Source organism: Odocoileus virginianus, chromosome 4, assembly GCF_023699985.2.
Source record: "Odocoileus virginianus isolate 20LAN1187 ecotype Illinois chromosome 4, Ovbor_1.2, whole genome shotgun sequence".
Lineage (NCBI taxonomy): Eukaryota > Metazoa > Chordata > Mammalia > Artiodactyla > Cervidae > Odocoileus > Odocoileus virginianus.
In genome coordinates, this window is record NC_069677.1 from 77,479,082 (window position 1) to 77,492,140 (window position 13,059).

A 13,059-nucleotide genomic window follows, 5' to 3' on the forward strand; every position below is an offset into this window, starting at 1 on the left:
TGAGCTTCCTGATGGGCTTCAGGGAAGTGTTTTTATGGGTAAAGTGAGGGACGGGGAGGTGGCAGGGTGGGGATTAGCTTGTGCACAATTATTTGATTGGTTGATGGTGAGGATATCAGTTATTGGGGTGGTGTCACAGGAGTTAACATCATCAGGCTCCAGTCAGTCTGAGGGCTATGTGCTCAGGGACATCATTCAGTTAGCCTCTTCCATTGGTGGGGGCTTTAGTATCTGTAAAACAACTCAGGAATGTGCATGAGATACATTATCCATGTATTTCAGGGAGGAACTAAAGATCCTGTGATTGCCATATGGCTGATTTACTGTTTAAATTGTTACCAATTCTCTTGGTTGAACTGCTACTTTTCTCACTACATGTTCACATACTTTTAATCAATAATTTTAAAAAAAATAGTTTTATTTTTAAATTTATTTTTGGCTGTGTTGCTGCCTAAGGCTTTTTCTAGTTGCAGTGAGCAGGGGCAACTGCAGTGTACTGGCTTCTCACTGGCTCTGGGGTGAGAGGGCTTCAGTAGTTGTGGCATGTGGGCTCGGCAGTTTTGGCTCTCGGGCCCTAGAGCACAGGCTCAATAATTGTGGCATACAGGCTTGGTTGCTTTGTGGCATATGGGATGCTCAGTTACTTAGTTGCTCAGTCATGTCCGACTCTTTGCAACACCATGGACTGTAGCCTGCCAGGCTCCTCTGTCCATGGGATTCTCTAAGCAAGAATACTGGAGTGGGTTGCCATTCTCTTCTCCAAGGGATCTTCCTGACCCAAGGATTGAACCCTGGTCTCCTGCACTGCAGGTAGACTCTTTACCATCTGAACCACCAGGTACAATGAGTTGGTGGTTTTTTTTTTTTTTTCAGGGTTACAGCTCTATTTTATTTAGATAATAGCAGGAAAATCCATCTTCAAGGTGTGAGGGCATGTCGATCCAAAGACGGGAAGAGAAGAGCGCCCCATCGCGTGGGAGAGAGCGAGGGAGAAGAGCTTTGGCTCCTCTTTTTACATGTTTCTCTTTCCCTGGGCCTGTCCTGTGTAAATTGGGCCAGCCAGGAGTGTTGTTTGTTTTACCTGATGTTCTCACTCCAGTCCTTGGACCTTCCTTTATTCTATTTTCACGGGTTTTTCCCTTCCAGGTCTTTTAGCCACTGCCATTCTGGACTCCTTTTCCCTATTCTAACTACCTAACATTCCCCCACTCAAGAGATGGGAGGCCCAATTCTTTGGGAATAGGGGCATCAAGGTCTTTCTGGCTACTTCCTGCAGACCTGGGACGGCGAGGGGTATTGGGCCTCCCCCTCTTGCTAGTCTCAAGCCTCAGAGTCTTCATAGTGGTGTCCATCTAAGGGTGATATTTTCCGTGGTTGGCTGTAGTTTTATATCTTTGTTGAACTGGCACTGCATTTTGCAGCTTGACCTGGTGGCAGAGGCTTAGCCTCTATGATCGCAAAACTGGAGACTACTGCATATTCAGCTCTTCTTTTTTCGTCCAAGACAAAGCTGCTTCTATCAGTGTACCAGATTTCCTCAGGATTGATCAGAGGATCTTCTGACAGTCCTTCTCAGGGTTTTGTCCAGTGGTCCAAGGTTTCTTAACCGGAGGTCTTCTGGAATCTGAGGCTGAGCTGTGTGGGCTTTCTGCGGAGTTAGTTTTTCGCTGCCCCGGTTTCCAGTACGATGGACCTTCCCCTGCGCTGGGTTTTCTTCGCGTTCTGCTTCTACCGGCCTCCTGCTGCACTTGGCCTCTTCCACGTGGAGGTTGTTTCAGCCAGGTTAAATCCGAGTCACGGCACCATAGGTGTCAGGCGAGTGTATGCTCCTCGGTTCTTTGTCTCATCACAACAAAAATTTGGAGTGACGGACATTAAAGCCCCCTCCGCGGATCACAGCTCTTGGGTCTTGGACAGACCATATTATAGCTCTCAGGTCTCAAACGGACCGTGCTATAGCTCTTAAATAAATCAATATTACAGCTCGGTGTTACAGCTCTATTTTATTTAGGTAATAGCAGGAAAATCCATCTTCGAGGCATGAGGGCACATCAATCCAAGAGAGAGCGTTGGTGGGGTTTTTAAACAAAAAGCTTGTGACTTAAATTTGGGGAAGCATTAATCATCTTCACCTAATTTGAGGAGTAAACTTTGCATGTTGAGGCTGTAATTTAAATTATGGTGGGTTCATCTTGACCATTCATTCTGATGTAAATGAACTGAGCTATATTCTGGGCCCAGGGTAGCCTTCTCTTGCAAGGAGCTTACGTGAGGGGGAGTGGAAGAGGCCTCTGGATCTCCTGGCTCTGGTGAAGGGGTTGAATGCAAAAACCTGACAGGTTCCTCCCTTCTCTTGGATCCCACAGCCATGTCCTCCATGAGTAGCAAGGGATTGAAAATAAGAGAGTGACTTGGTTATTTCTCTCAGTTTTTTTTTAAAAAAGAGAACTTTGTTTACATAAATGCTCCATCACTATATTTTCATATTTTGGTCATGCTATGGGGCATGTGGGATCTAAGCCTCATTCCCTGCAGTGGGAGTGAACACAGAACCTTAACCATTGAACTACCAGGGAAGTCCTAAGACAATTAAGAAGGCTAAATATAGCCTTCCATCTTTGCCCCAAATGCCCTTGATCTTGACTTTGAAACCCATCAAGAGGGCTGGGTGTCTACTATCTGGGCTTCTTACTAGAGTTTTAATGCTAATGTTTAACAGAATTCAAATCATCTATACAAATAAGACGCAGAGAGAGAGCCTATTACAAACAGATCCCCCTCTCCCCAACAGCTCCAAAATAGTGGAGACAATTTGTTTGTTGAAGTCACTGGTGCTGACAAGCAGGCTGCCACCTCCCTGCCTGCTCTAGGGTGTCAGTGAAATCTGACACGGTCCTCGGCTTGTCAGCTTCAGTTCTTTAGGAGAAACAGGTGGTAAAGGGAGAAAACTGGAGACAGGCCACTCCTAAAGGAATCTATTGTGTGGCAGCTCATTGCATTTTTTTTTTAATGAAAAAAACCATCATTAGTTTTACTTTTTAACTGTATCCATTGGAATTGTATTGGAAGGTTTCATTAAGGTATTCCTCAGAGTAGACTTGAATGTGGGAAAGATGAGTATTCATAAATGATAACGAACAATGATTATTTTTTCCATTTATTTTTATTAGTTGGAGGCTGATTACTTTACAGTATTGTAGTGGTTTTTGCCATACATTGACATGAATCAGCCATGGATTTACATGTGTTCCCCATCCCGATCCCCCCTCCCACCTTCCTCCCCATCCCATCCTTCTGGGTCTTCCCAGTGCACCAGCCCTGAGCACTTGTCTCATGCATCCAACCTGGGCTGGTGATCTGTTTCACCCTTGATAGTATACTTGTTTCAATGCTGTTCTCTCTGAACATCCCACACTTACCTTCTCCCACAGAGTCTAAAAGTCTGTTCTGTACATCTGTGTCTCTTTTTCTGTTTTGCATGTAGGGTTAAACGATTAAGTATTAATTAGCAAATACATGTTTTGGGGACTTCTCTGGCACTATAGCGGTTGAAATACCTCTCTGCTAACACTGGGAGCACTGGTTCCAGCCCTGGTTGGGGAACCAAGATCACACGTGACATGCAGTGTGGTCAAAAGATTAAAAAAACCAAACATACTTTGTACATTAGGTGCCACTGCTGAATGGCTTAATAGTAAAAATCACTCACCCTTTAAAAACATTATTTAATAACCAACCACTACTGCTGATCCAGAAGGGATACTCTTTCTTATTAATGACAAACGTACTTTCTTGAGTAAACTTTCATCACTTGTTCCTTCTTCATTTTTTTCACTCAGCGAAATTTATCTGACCCAAAAATATAATAAAGCAAGACCTATGTAATGCAGAATTAAAGTGGAGATTCATTAAAGCGGACTCCAGTTGAAGGTCATTTAATTTTTTAATCTGTCATAAAATTTGAAATTAAGGAAGCCCGTCTTTATTTATTTAAAAGCTTCTGTGGCTGTTCTGACCCTTCCTTGTGCGTTTGCCAAATGCCCTGTAAACAAAGCCTCCTCTGGGACAGAGATGGTTTTCTGCGCTTCTCCAGCTCCTTCCCTTGTCTACGCCACCCTCCGCCCCGGGCCCCGCCTCCCTCCGCCCCGGGCCCCGCCTCCCTCCGCCCCGGGCCCCGCCTCCCTCCGCCCCGGGCATCTCCGCGCAGGCCTCTGATTGGTGCAGAGCGCAGCCTTGCCTTTTAGGGACAGTTGTCGGGCTTTTAAAGTGGTAAGGAAAAGGGTGCAGCGGGTGCTTTTATCAACCAATCAACTATTTTCTTGCCAGATCCCCAAATATTCCCGGGCCAATGGAGGGGAGAGCCCAGGATGCCCGGGAGAGGCCGGGCTTAAGTTGAGCCGAGAGGCAGGCGCTCAGACAGCTCTGGGGCCCCGCCAGCCCCCATCTGGCACTTGTCTGTGTCGCTGTCAGAGTCTGTCTTGCTCCGCGTTCCCTCGCAGGGGTGTGTTGGGGGGAATCCTCATTCCGACTCTCAAAATGGTTATCAAAGTGTTTGTTGCCACATCATCTGGGTCCATAGCGGTAGGTGTCTGATGGAATTCGGGGCCTTTCTTCTCGTCCTCTTTTCTGAAAAACTCAGACTTGGAAGTAGAAGCAGCGGGTATGGCCCAGCGCTGGGCTTACATTTCTTTTTGAGGCGTGTGTAAGTAAGCCTGCGAGCCCTTTGCTCTCTCCCTTGATCTGAATGGTGTAGAAGAAGTGTGTAAAACGTGTGATCTGGGGCAGCTGGGTGTGGAAGGGGATTCGAAGAAGGGGGGTGTGTTGGATGCTAGGACTTTTAATGTGTGATTTGTGTCTGTTGTGTGGCATCTTTGATAGAATCAGAGGCTTTTTTTTTTTTTTGGTGGAATGTTTCTGCCCTTCATCCTGTGAGACTTAGACAAATTTAAAATTGCAAGTAAATGACACTTTATGTAACAACATTTTTAGCGTATGATGGGCCAGATTACTAAAATGACCCTTGGCTATAATGACTTGTGTATGCGATGTAATCCTAAGGAAAGTGTAAAGTTGGCATGTGTAATACTATTATTTGAGGGTAATGATGTCACAGTGAAAAAAAAAACCAAACATCTCTGAGGGTACAGATTTAAATGCTCTAGGAATCCAAACAGACCAAAAATAGGTGCTTTATCTGATTTCCTTGGGACAAGGCTGAGAATCACCCAGCCATCTCTCTAAGTCCAGCCTTCGTTATGTGCTTTAAGAAACAGGGGTAAGAGAGGGACTTATTTTATTCTTGGAAATGATTCAGGCTTTGATATTAGACTTGAAGCTGCAGTGTCTATCTGGGACTGATATTTGGACCGGCATTTTAGCATCTGGGAGGCTGTGGAGAGAAAACAGTTTTATTAGCCCTGAGAGGTGAAGATCAGCACAGGGGCTGTTTCCTTTTATATCTGATTCCTGGAACTTCTCGGGTTGCAGCTTGGATTTCAGTGGGCCCTCAGCCAGGATGACACCCTAGGCGAGTGACTGGCCCAGGGAACAATCCTAACAGCAGCTACTGAATGCCATCCCCCCTCCCCTACCACCCACCTCCAGCCCTGAAAATTCACACCAGTTTCCAGAGAGGACAAGAGGAAAACCTGAGAAAAGAGCCTGGACCTTCCCTCTGACACAACTGTTTAGTGATCTGCCAAACATCTTTCATGATGTTCCAATTTTATGAAAAAATTCCAAATGTAAAACTGCAAAGTCTTTTGCAGCTGTTGATGACCTCAGAAACTTTGATCTACAGAAAGCACATTTTTGGATTGTTTAGATTAAAAAAAATTTTTGTTAAAGAAAATGACTTTCATCATGGAAAAATGGCTTTTATTGTGGGCTTCACATAATCTGTTGACACACTCATTGCTGGAAACTTTTACTGCTAACCTGTCAATCTTCTACATATTCCATAGATCAGGTCTGAGTGACCCTAGACATCCTTAACAAAGACAAAGAACAAACAAGTCCTTTCTTAGGATTTTCTGATTTCCTACATTCTTGAAATTTGGGAACATGATTTAATTAGCCTGGGAGGATCTGGAGGGGTACTGTTTATTCCTGGATCTTGAAAAATCCTAGTTCATTCTGCTGCTGTAAGCAAATGTTTTGGTGCCACGTGGGACAATGTGACCTTGAGAAAGTTATTTCACCTTGCTAAGCCTCAATTTCCTTGTCTGTAAAATGACGATAAGAATAGAACTCAACTTATAGTGTTGTCACAAAGACTTAGGAAGTAAGTTAAGAGTGAGGGTCAGTAAGGGTCAGTAAGCAAGGGTCAGTAAGCCAAGAGTGCCCAGCATGGTGTCAAGTGCTCAATAAATATTATCATTATTAGTTAATGCTATAATTATCAGTTATTAATATTATAATTGTTACAACTATTGGATATTATAATTATTAATGTTAAATGTCAATAATATTATTAGTAATTGTTAAACAATATTGTTGTCATTGTTATAATTATTAGGTAATATTAGAAGGTCTTCATTTATGATGATGTTCAGAATAATTATCTCAAGCCACATACCTTGAAGAATTTCTGTCTTATCACAAAGAATAAGAACAGATTATTCCTATGGTGTCTGTGCTAATGATTTTTCGTGGTTGAGGGAATTTCACCCGGAAGTTTCTTTGTAGGACAACCCAGAGCAGCTGCCGGCATTTATGCTGTGTGGATGGTGGTTGGTCTACAAAACCTTTACTCCTTATTTCTTCAGTCTATATGCTTTAAAACTAGGTTCTTGCCTGTGACATCATCAGAGAGAGCATAATGACTTCTGTTGGGTGAATGAAATAAATAAAAAAGGAAAATACCAATTGTAATCTCTTGATGAAGATTACACATGCAGTTGTGTATTACACCTCTGTTTCAGCAGTTGATGCCGAACTGTGGTTCCTTGATTCACTACTTTAGAGACAGATGTGGGTGAAGAGACTCTGGGAGCAGGAAAAGGTTGTGTCTTCGTTTCTAACCATCCCGTCATCCTGAAGGCCGTTGCTGCAAGGGTCTGAAGACAAAGGGGAGAGAGGACAGTCCTCCCTGTTTTCAAGATGCACAGTCCCTGAGCCACCATCATTAAGGACAGACTAATGTTGGCTCATGGATTTCTTAGTCCTTTTTCCAGTCTTGGGCTTTCATGGTGGCTCAGTTAGTAAAGAATTTGCCCACAATGCAGGAGACCCAGATTCTCTCCCTGGATTGGAAGATCCCCTGGAGAAGGGAATTGGCTACCCACTCCAGTATTCTTGCCTGGAGAATTTCATGGACAGAGGAGCCTGGTGGGTTGCAGTCCACGGGGTCGCAAAAGAGTCAGACACAGTTGAGTGACTAACCTTATCACTTCATAGAGGGAAAAACATAGCTCTTGAATAGATGACTCTGGGTGTGACCCTTGGAAAATTATTTAATTCACTGCACCTCAGTTTTGTTATCTTAAGATGGTGATCAGAATTCTTGCCTGGTGTGGCCATCAGGACGAGACAACGAGGTAACATTGTGCTGGGTGCCCGACTGCGCAGCTACTCAACTTGTGGTGTGAAATGCTTTTCCATGCATTCCTCAGTTCTCACCAGCCCTGGGAGGAAGGCAGTGTTCTATCCATTTTGCAGATGAGGTGATGGACAAGCAGAGCTTCAGCTCAGATAACAACCTTCCCGGCCAGGATGGACTCGCTGGTCACCTGTCACTTAGATGCAGCATACTTTATATTACAGTGCAGTCACCTGTTTTGGAGAGGTTTCTAACTGTACAAGACAATAAGCGGGAGATGCCAAGCGAGTGACCCAAAGATCGGTCTGACGCATCACAGTCACCAACAGTGGCTGGTGATTTCAGGACCCAGAATGACACTTTCTTTTTATTTTTTGATTTATTTTATTGAGGTATAGTTGACTTACCACACTGTGTTAATTTTTGCTGTATAGCAGAGTGATTCAGTTATATATTCATATACGCTCTTTTCCAGATTCGTTTCCATTACGATTCATCACAGGATATTGACTATGGCTCTCTGTGCTATATAGTCAGGCCTTGTCTATCCATTCTATATACACTCGTTTGCATCTGCTAATCCCAAACTCCCACTCCATCTCTCCCACACCCTCCTCCGCTTTGGCAACCACAAGACTGTTCTCTTTGAGAATGACACTTTCTTTTGAGTCAATGTAACAGGATAGGAAAACAGAGCTTTCTGAGCTTCCACTGAGGTCCTGAAGGCTCCAAGTGACACGGACCCTGAGGACCCCAGATCCTCCAGAGGGGCTGCTCAGAAGAATGAGGCAGCCTTGGCCATGGCACCCTGGAGAGGGGAGAAGGGGTGAGGCATGCAGGGAGAAGTGTGTCTGCCGTGAGGACTGCTGCGGGGCTCTGCACCACTCCTGCCCTTGAAACCATGAAGGGGAGGTCCCCTCTGGGGGCTGATGTATCCCTGGGGTCAGCTTGGGAGGCCATGTGGAGAAAAGCTGTACACCGACTGCAAGGAGTGGGGAGTGTGTAGTGGGTTTCCCTGAACAAGGGTCCACCAAGGGGGTGTTGCAGGAGAGTGCACCCGCACTCAAATGGGTATCAGAGTGTGGGCAAAGGCCACGTGCCAGCCAGGTGAAGCCACTGTTCACCCCTCCCTCTGGTCTCATCCTAAGACCCTTCTCCAGCCCCCAGCAGAAGTCAAGTGCTCCAGATAGCTAGGAGAGCAGTGCTTTCGACTCATTTTAAGTGATTGGTGTTTGGGAAGTCCAGGATGGCAGATTTTATTTTTCTTCTCTTTTTTTGAATGAGGTGCTGAGAGATAAACATTAATGCAATATCATGCTCCCAATAGTCAGTCAACTTTCTGTAGATGTAATTGCTTGTCTTGAGAGGGATAATAGTCAACAGATCTTCCTCTCCTGTTTTCTCCATTTTTCTTTGGCTTTCCAGAAGAGAAAAAATAAATCAGGACTTGGGAAAATGTTCTCCATCTATTTAGAAATTGTGGAATAAAATGAAATACTTTTCCATCCCACCTCAAGTCCTGAGGCATGATTTTTTTTTAAGTTTTTCTTTTTTATAATTGACAGGTAGTTAATTTGCAATGTTCTGTTAGTTTCAAGTGCATTGTATAGTGATTCAGTTAATTCCTGAGGCATGATTAATAGAGATGGGAATCTCGTCCATGGGGAAGTGGACTTCAGCCAGGCTGAAGGTATTTGAGGAGCAAGGAAGAGAGGGGTTTGAACAGAATAAAGAATGTTGCCTTCTGAGTATTTAACTAAAAGTAAATCTACCTGAAATGAAGATGTCTCTACTCTTTGAAACAGCAAAGTTATGTCCGCAAATAGCTAAAGGAGTAAGTAATTTATAAAGTGACAAAAGTAATTATGAACAGGTTGGAGAGTATGTAGAGAAAACATGATTAATTAAAGTAATAATTCAGTCCAACAACCTGTCGTCATGTCTGATGGGATTTTCTGATATTCAGAAACTCCTCCGTGAGGCCGGGGAATTTGGAGTCCAGTTTCCACTAGAAGGACGAGGCGATCTGGGGTTTCTCTAGCATAGCCTTGGGGAAGCTCACCCTGGTGGGGAGGTAAGCAGTCTGTCCATTGGTTCTGAGAGATGTGACACTCAGGAATGTGCCCAAGTGCTTATGCCAGATTCTTAAGGGACCTTCCATCATTCTATTCCTTTCTGTATGACTTCTGTTTTTATTTTTTGTCTACCCTTGCCCCAAACTGAAATAGATCCCTTGGCCTGAGTCTTATGGATTAAATGTTGTATTGTAGCTAAGAGCAGCCTTTAATTTATTGACCTAATGCTTTTAGTTGCTTTATCTTTGTTATGTTGATGATGCAAATGTTAATTAAGAAAACATATGATTACCATTTATATATGGGTATATGTAATTCATATACAAGAATTTATATATAATTTATATTTAGGTAAGTATTAGATACTCAATCGTGTCCAGCTCTTTGTGACTCCATGACTGTAGCCTGCCAGGCTCCTCTGCCCTTGGGATTCTCCAGGCAAGAATACTAGAGTGGGTTGCCACTCCCTTCTCCAGGGGACATTCCTGACCCAGGGATCTAACCCAGATCTCCTGCATTGCAGGCATATTCTTTACCATCTAAGCCACTAGGGAAGCCCATAATTTATATTCACTGTACATTAATTGAAATTATAAAACAGTAATTTAGATTAATTAAATTATTAAACAGTAACATTATACTTATAATTAATATGCTATGTCTATATATAATCAAGTCACCACCCAAACCAAATTACACAGGGTTGTTTTTGGTGGTGATTTGATTCTAGGGCATAAGCATCCATGTGTGTCTTTCTTTACCTTACCGTAGGAAAGAACCTCTACACAAAAGTCATTGATATCATCAATCATTTTGACAAAAATGAATAAAATAAGAATTTTGGGGAGGTGTATAAATCTCTGAAAGCTCAGCCGGTAAAGAATCCTCCTGCAATGCAGGAGACCCTGGTTCTATTCCTGGGTCGGGAAGATCCTCTGGAGAAGGGATAGGCTACCCATTCCAGTGTTCTTGGGCTTCCCTGGTGGTTCAGCTGGTAAAGAATCCGCCTGCAATGTGGGAGACCTGGGTTCGGTCCCTGGGTTGGGAAGATCCCCTGGAGAAGGGAAAGGCTACCTAATCCAGTATTCTGACTTGGAGAATTCCATGGACTGTATAGTCCATGGGCTGGCAAAAAGTCGGACACGACTGAGTGACTTTCACTATATAAATCTTTATCGAATGAATTGGATTTAAACAAAAGAGGATTTGAATCTAGATGTTGGGTTTAGGATGGGCATGTACCTTTTTAGCATTTGTTTGGAATCCTCAGAATCTAGTCCTTCTGCTGATAAACAAGTTATATGAAATGACAAGGGGACTCATATCCTAGAAAACATTCTTAATGACTATTTTCATTGTGAGGCAATACTCCATTCAGAGGACTTAAGATACTGGATATTTTTATGTCAAAGAAGATACTAATTTAAACTTTTAATTTTAAGAAAGGACCATATTGTGCCTCTTTATCATCTGTACAAATGAGTTCTTGACATTTTTTTCTTTTACCCAAATAACATCTTATGAATCTATTCGTGTGAAGAGCTTGGCACCATGTCTTGTGCAGAGTAGGGAATCAATAAATGAGTATTGATTGGCTTATGCTATTGATCATTCTGAAGTTTCTCCCAGAGTTCTTACAATGCGGTCCACAGTCTGCTGTAACTTGTTTACCAGTGTTTATAAAAAAGATTGGTGGTCCAGTGGGTAAGACTCCAATGCAGCAGATGCGGGTTTGATCCCTGGTCAAGGAACTAAGATCCCACATACCCTAAGTAAAAAAAAAAAGTTATCATGCGTTCTGGGAGTGAATTCCTTGACTTAAGAGAGAAAAATTCTGACTGAAGAGAGAAAATTGTAATTGTTTCTGGGGAAGGAGTGCTAAGATTTCAAGATGGCCACATTCACAAAGAAATGACATTGGTAGGTACAGTCCTTACTTGTGAACCACGTGTGGAGAAAAGGGTCCCTGGGTTTTCTCTTAGGTGTGGCTGCACTTTGATTTTACTTAAAGAGTTGGATGTGAGTAGAGAACAGTTACTGCATTACTCTTTCATGTGCCAGGAGAAATATCCACCAGCTTTTCTAGTTTTTTTTCCTGCTCTTCCTTTTCCAATAATCTCCATGTGGACTTTTCAGTTTCCTGTGTTATTTCTAAAGCTACTTTTGTTCAGCCTGACTCATGTTCCCATTTTCATAACTGTGAATAGTGCCTTTTAGTGTGGGTGTACTTGGTATTTGAGTTTCATAGTAAATTGTGTTTTTTTCTTCTATCATCTTGTTCTTTGTAACCAATCCCTATTTATTGTTTGGCTTTAAAGCTTAGCAGAGAATTAAAGTATTTTGAAGACCTCAGATAAAAGCTATGATGATAATATCTCTATTCCTATTCAGTTGACTATATCATGATTTAAACATTAATGAGATTAAAATTTCAGAATTTAAATGATTGCTCTGTTGATCCTATGGGATGAAGAAGTGTGATTTTATGATTTTTCTTGTTTAAATACTTAGCAAAGCTATTTGTATTGTATGGTATAGTTGGAGAAAGGGTTTTTACAAAACAGCCTAATGGTAATCTTTTTCTTCTCGTGACTAGATTAGGAAGAAACAGCAAGAAGTTGTGGGCTTTTTGGAAGCTAATAAAATCGATTTTAAGGAGTTTGATATTGCTGGAGATGAAGACAACAGGAAGTGGATGAGAGAAAATGTTCCTGGAGAGAAGAAACCTCAGAATGGGATTCCGCTGCCTCCTCAGATCTTTAATGAGGAGCAGTATTGTGGGGTGAGATTTAGTTTCTCTGAAAATTTTTCTGCATGTGAGCTTATCAGAAATTAAAGCAGATAAGCTTTGAGGTAGTGTTTACATTTGTTGACATTTTTTCAGCTTGTGATCTATTTCTACCATTCAATACCTGGATGGTTAGATCCATGGTAAAGAATAAATAGTTAAGATTTAAAAAATGATAGAAACAATAAAATGATGATTCAGAAGTTCTTGGGATTCCTTTAGGTTTTTTTCTTTTATTTTGAAGAAAGGAGGCCACTTGTTCAGACAAAACAAGTGTTTAGTTGAAAAGACATTCTGATCAACCTGGTAGGGTACACATACCTGCATCCACTGGGTACACGTTCACCTTTGTAAAGAATAATTTGCAGAAGTAAAGTTTTGTGTGAAAGTGAAAGTGTTAGTCCCTCAGTCATGTCCAACTCTTTGTGATCCTATGGCCTGTAGCCCGCCAGGCTCCTTTGTCCATGGAATTCTCCAGGCAAGAATACTGGAGTGGGTTTCCATTTCCTTCTCCAGGGGGCCTTCCAGGCCTAAGATCGAACCTGGGTCTCCTGCATTGCAGGCAGAAAGTTTTGTGTAAATGCATCTAAAATGGCTAAAAAACTGTTCTGGACACCCTTCCTCCTTGTGAGGACACAACAAGAAGACGACCATTT

General features: G+C 42.5%; 1 protein-coding gene across 2 annotated transcripts in view; it reads left to right on the forward strand.

Moving 5' to 3' along the window:
- Nucleotides 1–4,311: 4,311 nt before the first annotated feature.
- Nucleotides 4,312–13,059, forward strand: part of SH3BGR (SH3 domain binding glutamate rich protein) — a 63,285-nt gene continuing 54,537 nt past the window's right edge. The window contains exons 1-2 of one of the 2 annotated variants that reach the window (XM_070466789.1): nt 4,312–4,581; nt 12,212–12,397. In XM_070466789.1, coding sequence (XP_070322890.1) covers nt 4,537–4,581; nt 12,212–12,397 — 231 coding nt within the window. In that variant the 5' untranslated portion in view covers nt 4,312–4,536. The remainder of the gene's footprint in view (nt 4,582–12,211; nt 12,398–13,059) is intronic. The other variant, XM_070466788.1, reaches the window with a different exon arrangement.